The following is an 8656-nucleotide window of genomic DNA, read 5'->3' as shown; positions in this document are numbered from 1 at the left end:
TATAAAATAAAAAGTGGTAACCCCTAGCATTGTTAAATGACATGTATTCTCCTTTGTGGTTATTTAATAGGGGAAAAGTGGGGACAAGTCCCCTTTAAGAACATACATTGTAACATGAACCAGCAACTACACATTACTGACGCTGAGAATTTACCGCTTTACCTTGAATGTTCCTGTTAAATCTGGATTTGGTTGGAGATACAGACCATAGCTATTTAACCCATTCAAAACCGGCATGCTTTCAAAGAAACAAAAATAATGACTTTAATCTGTAAAACTTTGTTTACTGATCTTGCTTTCATTACATTGGTCATTATCACTGAAATTTAAGCACAAGCTTGACAGTCACAAAATGCTGTCAGAATTAATTGATATATGTCTACCTTGGATTAGCACTTTCACTCCATGTTTAGTCTCATCCATATCAAATTGTATCAGCATTCAGCGCCATCTAGAGGGAGAGTAGAACTCTTCATTTTTTTTTTGTTTCAATTTGGAAATAGTAGAAAAGGACAAACTCAATTTTCATTATAGATTATTCATCCATCAGGAATGAATTATAGCATTTTAGTATTTTAAGTCATTTTTAAGGACTATGTCAGAAGTCCATTTTTGTCAGTTCTTCATTTCTATGTACCTGTTTTGTCAGAGAAAATAATGATAAACATCACATTACCTAATCTGTATATGCCAGGAAATGATGTGGTTTCCTAATTCTGCAATTTATATATTCTTGTAAAGCTCACTCATACCTGCCAAGCTGAACCTGCCAAGGAATGCATGAGCTTTTATGATAACAATGCTGTATCTCTAGAAGGACTGCTTGAGCGTTACAATTTGCTCAGGAAATCCTGAGATAAAGATTTGGCTAATCTATACTCACAGAAGTTCCAGCAGATGTCAAACCTGTCCAACCAGTCTCAAAATCCAGTAGAAGTCTTTTTTCTCTAAAACCTCCTATTTTATATGTGCCGTTCTTTTTCGTCTTGTGACAATGAGATCAGATTGGATTTAGCCATAAGCAATGTTAAACACATAGAGTTACATTAATATTTTATTTTATGTGTTTCCATACATAGCCATGTATTACAGGGAGAGAGTTCCTGCAAAGTGATTTGTTCCTTCCCAAAACTATTTGTAACCTGCTCATTATTTATTTATTAATAATAATAATAATAATAATAATAATAACTGATTTTGTAATAGTTACAATTTAAGGGGTTGAATTAGGAAGACAACCTTTTTCCATACACCCTATTTGGGCATGTGGATGTCATACAGGGGTTCCCCTGCTCAGGACCCCCCTCAATTAGTCAGAGTGCTGAGCCACTAAAATAGAATGGCTCTTGCTCAGGCAGACCTGGCATGACCTTGTATTACATGGTCATCCATTATATTTGAGTGACCTCCATGTAATAGAACACAATATGGCCATCCTTAGGTTTCTGAAGCCAGGCCTTCAGTGAATAACTTATCGTCCTATCTTCAGTTTAATGTTGAGACAACCCCTTTATACAGTAGGTTTACGAAACGAAACTCTGATTCACTGACTATCTCTTTAATAAATAATGGCAATATTGTGCAATGAATGGCCTGCGTCATGACTTTCCCCGTGACTTGAACACCTGAAAATTCATATCCTCAAGGAGTAAATGTATCATATTTCGTTACAGTCTTTATGATGAATAATTGTACCTAACACTCTAATAACCGTGTAACATTTCTGGTGACGTTCCCAGCACTAAATAATAGAAATCTATCACCCTATTTATTGACTGTATTTAGAAGCTGCTTACACAACACCCAGAAGCTGATATTCTATACATCTAGTCATTACTTGGCACAATATGTGCTATATACCATAAAAATGATACCCCTATAAGATATAACCTCCGTCCTCCAGTAGGCAGTTGATTTTGATCAATGGTTGAGCAGAGGTTCTACGGAGCCAGGATGTATGGAACTATTTCAGGTAAGGATTATACGCTTGATCTTAACCTTATAGTACACTATTTCAAATGACCATTCATGTTATTTTAACAGAAAAACATACTTAGAAATATTTGGTATGCTATTATCGCTAAATACAATAAAGACTGTGTTTTTTTCTTTTGGACGTGCTTCCAGGAAATACATTGTCCAATATTATCTCCTCAGTGTTTGTCCTGCAGATACACTATCTGAGACTTGCGCTATGCGTAATCCCTGGGGAAGCTAGAAAGAATAGTTCCAAGCAGAATACACTTTAGGAGTAAATATTCACATATAACACATAGCTATAGTCATCTAAAAGTGTGATTGTTGAAGAAGAATTGTTTGGTAATACCTTCATAAATGTGGTTAGCAGTTTGGAGATGTGAAAAAAACTTCTTATGATAAATGTGAAAAAAAGGTTTCATTATTTTGGTTCATTTTACCATGTTTAAGAATATTTAGCTGCAGTGCTCTACTTTGGTGTTGTGGCTTATTGTTTGCTCATTCATGGAGCAAACACAATTAATGGAAAAGAGCTGATCTTGTCATTTGGCACACATCATGGTGATATCATAATATGTTATCTGTGGTTTTCTACAAGACTGAAGCCATAAACCTACCGAGCTCATAAATTTATAGACCTGTAACTTATACATTTATCCAGGTGCACAAAAGAAACAGTGAAACATTTAGCTACTGTACATTAGGATATCATTTCACTAAGGAATTTGGGCCTTAAAGGGGATCTTTAGAAACTAAATTCACTCACCAGTTTTAATATGTAATGACATATTTTTTAGAATGGCCAAACTTCTCTAGTGCGTAAAAGACACGTCCGGGAAAAGCCTTTAAGAATTAACTTTTATCCAAGTATGCACAGATCTTTTGATAATGTACGTTATCTTCACAAGAAATTGCAGCACACCAAGGTTCCAGTGAAAAAACGAAAAGAAGCCATATTAAGTGCAATGTTTCAGTTCGCTCATCGGGACCTTTCTCAAGCAATGTAATAGACAGAGATTACAGGATAGGCATAGAGAGGGATCTAGATTCGATATGGCATATTCTACGTCCACCAATGTTGTTTGTTATGAGCTTTGTATGTTTGTTTTATGTATTTTGCAACATTTTAACATTTCAAATGAGCAAAAGCAGAGAGATTTTGTGCATCAATACATTTTTTATTGATCGGTCTTTCTTTCTACAGCACTAATAATTTTTTTAATGGTGGTTCGTTGAACGTTACCACAGAATTTTATTAACCTTTTTCCCTGGAAGTTTAGTGTACAGTAGGGTATTATGCTAAATATTTTACCACATAACTGCTCAAGTTTTACTTAGCTATTTTGTTTTTACTTGAACATGTTTGAATACATTTTTTTATATATATACATATATATATATATATATATATATTTTTTTTAATATATATATATATATATATATATATATATATATATATATATATATATATATATATTCAAATGTGAAGAAGCAGAACTTTAGCAAATGGAAACAGCACAAGGTGCCAGCAAACTTGACCTTCATCCAGGGTCTCAACACATATACATAAGAGAAATCGCAGCACTCCAGGAATAGTGAATAGAAGTGTTTATTCACCTTTATCACTGCAACGTTTAAGCCACAAGGCTTTTTTCAAGCGTTGCATTGAAATGGGTGAATAAACACTTCTATTCACTATTCCTGGAGCGCTGTGATTTCTTCTATGTATGAACTAGTATGTGTAAATATATATAGTACATATTCACAATTTCATTTATTATATCTCTGAAATTATTCCAGTTTGATGTTTTTTTCATCTGTTGTATATTTAGAAAGTACCTGATGTCTTTGTTCTTTCTGAGATTAAGATTTTTCTTTTTTTGTGCATTAATGTAAATCTATCGACTTACACTGTGCCAGGCCAAAGCATATATCACATGTCACATGGATATATCACAGTAGTGTATGACATCCACAACATGTTCTCATCCATGGCACCATGGAAAAACAGCTGTAGTCCATCACCGCTCACTCTCTAATATAGACCAAGAGCCCTGGTGATTCCTGCTTTGAAATTGGTCAGCAATCAGTTCTTGATCTGTAAGTTTCTATTTTAAAATGCAAGTAACAGTGAGGGCTAAACTTGTCTTATATCAGATCTCTGCTAACTTTGGTGCTGGTAATCCATTTTATGTTGTTCAATTGCCCAGTTTAATGAAAATAAACAACTTAAGCTGACCATAAATTAGAGGTTTTGGATAGCCAAAAAGGGCCAATTTAGACCAGACAAATATTCGTGGACAAGTTGATCTGCCATGTTATATTTTTACAGTTGTTGTTGGGTGCAATCCTTTAAAGTCAATCATGACAAACGACAGATCTGCATCCCATCAAAAGAAACCCAGACCAGGTCACATATCAAGGCAGAGATCGATCGTCTATTTTTTTTTTTTAACTTCTGGTGTTGTCATTTAGAATGTCAACCTACACAGGCCAACCATGAACAGGTCATTCAGAAAATGGCCGTCTTTAATCCCTAATGTGTGACTATCTTTAGATCTACAATGTGATAGCAAGTCATGAGTACTCATTCTTTAAAGGGGAATAAAACTCAAAGTTATATTCTGACATGTTTTAGATACCTGTCTGAATATAACTACAGTGGAGCCTTTGATCTCACTCCACTGATTTCCAAAGCTATGGAGCACCAAATCCCCTTTTTCTCTGCTCACAAATTTCCATCCCTAGAAAACTCTGGAACAACATTCAAAAGCAAGAGTTTTTCAAATAGAGTGTGCTTTACTTAAGATGTTATGTCAAGAATATCCAATAACTGAAATGCCAAGGGGTTCAGCCCTTTATTTTGGAAATCGGTAGTATTGTAAACTCATACACTATATTGATGTGATCATCTGACATGTATCCAGAGATATTTTTTGCTGAATTTTTAGGGTATGTTCACACGGCCAAATTTCAGACGTATACGAGGCGTATTTTGCCTCGTTTTACGTCTGGAAATACGTCTCAAATACGTCGGCAAACATCTGCCCATTCATTTGAATGGGTTTGCCAATGTACTGTGCAGACGACCTGTTATTTACGCGTCGTCGTTTGACAGCTGTCAAACGACGACCCGTAAAAATACAGCCTCATCAAAAGAAGTGCAGGACACTTCTTTGGACGTTTTTGGAGCTGTTTTCTCATAGACTCCACTGAAAACAGCTCCAAAAACGGACGTAAAAAACGCCGCGAAAACGCCGCGAAAAACGCCGCGAAAAATGCGAGTTGGTCAAAAAACGTCTGAAAAGCAGGGTCTGTTTTCCCTTGAAAACAGCTCTGGATTTTCAGACGTTTTTGTTGACTACGTGTGAACATACCCTTACATTAAAAAGGTCAAAAACCATGTCTATTGTAAACAGTTTGGGTTGGCATACACACGTCAATACATTAAAATCAACCCATTCTTATAGAATGAATAAATCAATTTAATCTTTTTTTTTGTTTACAGTCTCTCCGGTAGGGCATCTATCAAAATGTTCAGAGAAAGAGAAGACATACTGTGTTAATGGAGGTGAATGCTATGTGATCAATGGAATAACAAGCAGTCCTGCGAGAAAATACATGTGCAAGTAAGACCACTTACAATATACTTTTTCTTATAATACATTTATCTACAAGTTAATATTCAGCCTTGAGTATTCTGTTGCTGAAATCTTAGGTGCTATGCTCAATCCAGCTCCTGATTCTTATACAATTAATGATCCAGTACTATGCCACCAACACATTACACCAAGATATTTTCCTTCATGGCTGTACATGTTATCATTTTCCATTAGATGAGAAAGACGTTCAAAAGACACAAACAATAACTGAAACATTTCATGAGCTACGTGAATTCAACCATTATCAACAATGTGATATCTGAAAAATGCCACCTACTGTACAAAAAAACAAGAAATCAGATCACAAAAAAATCACCATTTTATTTTTTACTTTTGATCATTCTATCTATGTAAAGGTATCAAGTCCTTATATCATCTAATGGAAAACTGAATCATTAGTGACCTTATCATCAAATTTTAAACATAAATGTTGAGTTGCTTCATACAATTACATAGTGAAATCTAATTTTAAGTTTCCACACAGTACTTAATGGCTCTGAATGTTACCTTAAATTATTTTAATCTTTTAATGATGGAACAAAACTTTTTATGACCGAAAATGTGAATAATTGATTATTTGTAATATGTATGGATTGTTGAATTTCAATATAGTTTCAAATTTGGAGGAAAATGATCAAAACTGATGAAAATAAATAGTGGGGCTCTCTGAAATATTAGAGCTGGGATATGATTGGCTGCTATGGCTAGCTACTCCTTTTTTTCTTTGCATCAATTTTTAAAAACCTCTCAAGCCTTATCTAGGTGAGAATGGCCAAAAATAGAAGAAAATAATGTTCTTCTTGGTTGTTTCCATTAATACTCTAATGTAATTGGTTCACCCTATGAAATGTTCCCTATAATGTATAGTAACTTTCTAAATCTCTTATTTATTGCAAATTGGACCCACTACACCATATGTCTAACACATGTCAAATCCTGTGATGTCATAATTATGTCACCTATATCTATGATAACTTACCACCTTCATAGTAAATGAAGCCATTTCTTTTAGCATAACCTGTCATCTTTGACCTAAATTGTCAAAGACTTTCCAATTTAAATTTTTGGTGTAATCTGTGTGATGTATTAAATGACCCTCTTATTATATCCACTGAATTATTTGTGAATGCATACCCACCTATGATGTCAGCACAGTTAATATCTAAGTAACAACGGAAACACCTTTTCCTAGGTGTAAGACAATTGATAATTGTGCAAATTCTAACACATACGGTACATCTGAAATTTTGTAATTTAACAGTTTTTATAAAGTTGCTTAAAAAGGAAAACATTTTGGATTTGGATTTTTGATGTCAACTTTTATTCATTGTCATGCTTATATAATTTTTACAAGATAATGTGAACACTTTTAAGGTTCATAAGGAAAGACTACCCAGGGTTTGGGGATTTTCACACATTGAAAGAATGCTATGTTCATAGTGCCTCACTTGTATTATTGGTTATGTAGATTATATATTTTTACCAATTTTTTTTAAAAGTAAATCTTGATATAGTACTGTGTTTTGTAAATTGTCCTTCTTCATTCATGCACGTAATATTTACCGCCACCTTTACATTTTGGTTATAAGTTAAGCATCACTTTTCATCTTGCATGTTACTCTTTTGAAAAGTGAAGCTTTTTTTTCCCCCACCATGTCCTACAGGAGAACACATTCAGATGGATACCATTTTCCTTTTTTTTATTTTATTTTATTTTGCTCATCACATTTTTACCCTTTAGGTGCAAACCTGGATTCACTGGAGCAAGATGTACTGCGACTGACCCTGTGAGAGTCATAAGACCAGAAAGTATGTCCCAATCATCTGATATTTGATTTCTTCATTCCCCAAATGCAGCAACAAATAAAAAATGAATCAGACATACTTGGCGAGGTATTTTATCAGAGATAACAGCTTCCTTTTGTACCGCACATGACTTTAAAAGCATTAGTGAGTGAATCAACAAATCAATTAACTGCAATGGAAAAAAATATCAGCAATTCAATGAGGCAAATTATCATTTGGTGTTGTCATTTTTGGACAGCCTAACAAACAATTGTAAATGGGCTGTATGTAGACTGGGGCAAGTGTTACTAACTGAGTTTTTATATCAGTGCAAAGCAAACATAAAGTCATGCCGGTACAAAAAAAGCAAGACCCAATCTTTGATGATGGACCTCCAAGAACAATCAGTTTACACTTGAAGGATCTTCTTTCTTGGCATATATTCAACTCTTCTCTTTTCTCTGTTTTCTCCACCCTTTTTTGTCTTTCCTCTCAGGTGCCCAAATGAATTTACTGGTGATCGCTGCCAAAACTACGTAATGGCCAGCTTCTACAGTACGTCCACTTCCTTTCTGTCTCTGCCTGAATAGGAGCATGCTCAATTGGTGCTGCTTTCTCGTTGCTGAATCTCTCTTCAGATCTCACCTAGTACTTGATGTACTATTCTCTACTAGGCTCAGTACTGTTTGCTCTGCCTGTAGCATGACATAAAATAATAATAATGGATTATTATTATTATTATTATTACTGCAATATCTTTTGATGCACCAATGTTTATGGGCATGCATGTTTTATTATATTAAAGAGTGTATTAGCTACTGTAAAGGTAAGATGAGAATAACATGTAAAGGGCTTCCTCATTTAGGCCTACTAGTTTATATTTGTATTTTGGCCAAAACAAATAATTTATATCTTATGAGAAAAGGAGAATATAAATATAAATTAAATGACATATTTATATCAAAATGACACAAAAACTTTCACGCTTAAGCCATGAGTATTCCTAGGATTAAAAAAAATATATATCTTATTGCTAATTTGCTAAACTAGTAACTCATCGGCAGTTATATAAAAAAATACATCTACACTTCCTCAACAGTTTGCCTAGCCTTTTATGCGTATATTTAGATATCAAGATAGCTATTGAGATTCCAGGTTCTGGACCAATCTGCAGACATTTCATGGATATTTTTTTTATTTTTTTTGACTGAAATATTTCCACATGTTAATTT

The 8656-nt window shown here is 34.2% G+C and overlaps 1 protein-coding gene across 7 annotated transcripts in view; it reads left to right on the top strand.

The window, feature by feature from the left end:
- The window catches only part of NRG1 (neuregulin 1), a 725774-nt gene that overhangs the window by 689502 nt on the left and 27616 nt on the right, over positions 1 to 8656 (top strand). For 4 of the 7 annotated variants that reach the window (XM_075862109.1, XM_075862100.1, XM_075862135.1 and 1 more), the window contains 2 exons: positions 5486 to 5606; positions 7921 to 7979. In XM_075862109.1, coding sequence (XP_075718224.1) covers positions 5486 to 5606; positions 7921 to 7979 — 180 coding nt within the window. Of the gene's footprint in view, positions 1 to 5485; positions 5607 to 7380; positions 7449 to 7920; positions 7980 to 8656 lie in introns of all 7 variants that reach the window. The other 3 variants (XM_075862090.1, XM_075862126.1, XM_075862118.1) reach the window with 1 other exon arrangement.

The sequence above is a fragment of the Rhinoderma darwinii genome, chromosome 1, assembly GCF_050947455.1.
Source record: "Rhinoderma darwinii isolate aRhiDar2 chromosome 1, aRhiDar2.hap1, whole genome shotgun sequence".
In the NCBI taxonomy this organism is placed as follows: Eukaryota; Metazoa; Chordata; class Amphibia; order Anura; family Rhinodermatidae; genus Rhinoderma; species Rhinoderma darwinii.
This window is presented reverse-complemented; position numbering and strand designations above follow the sequence as displayed.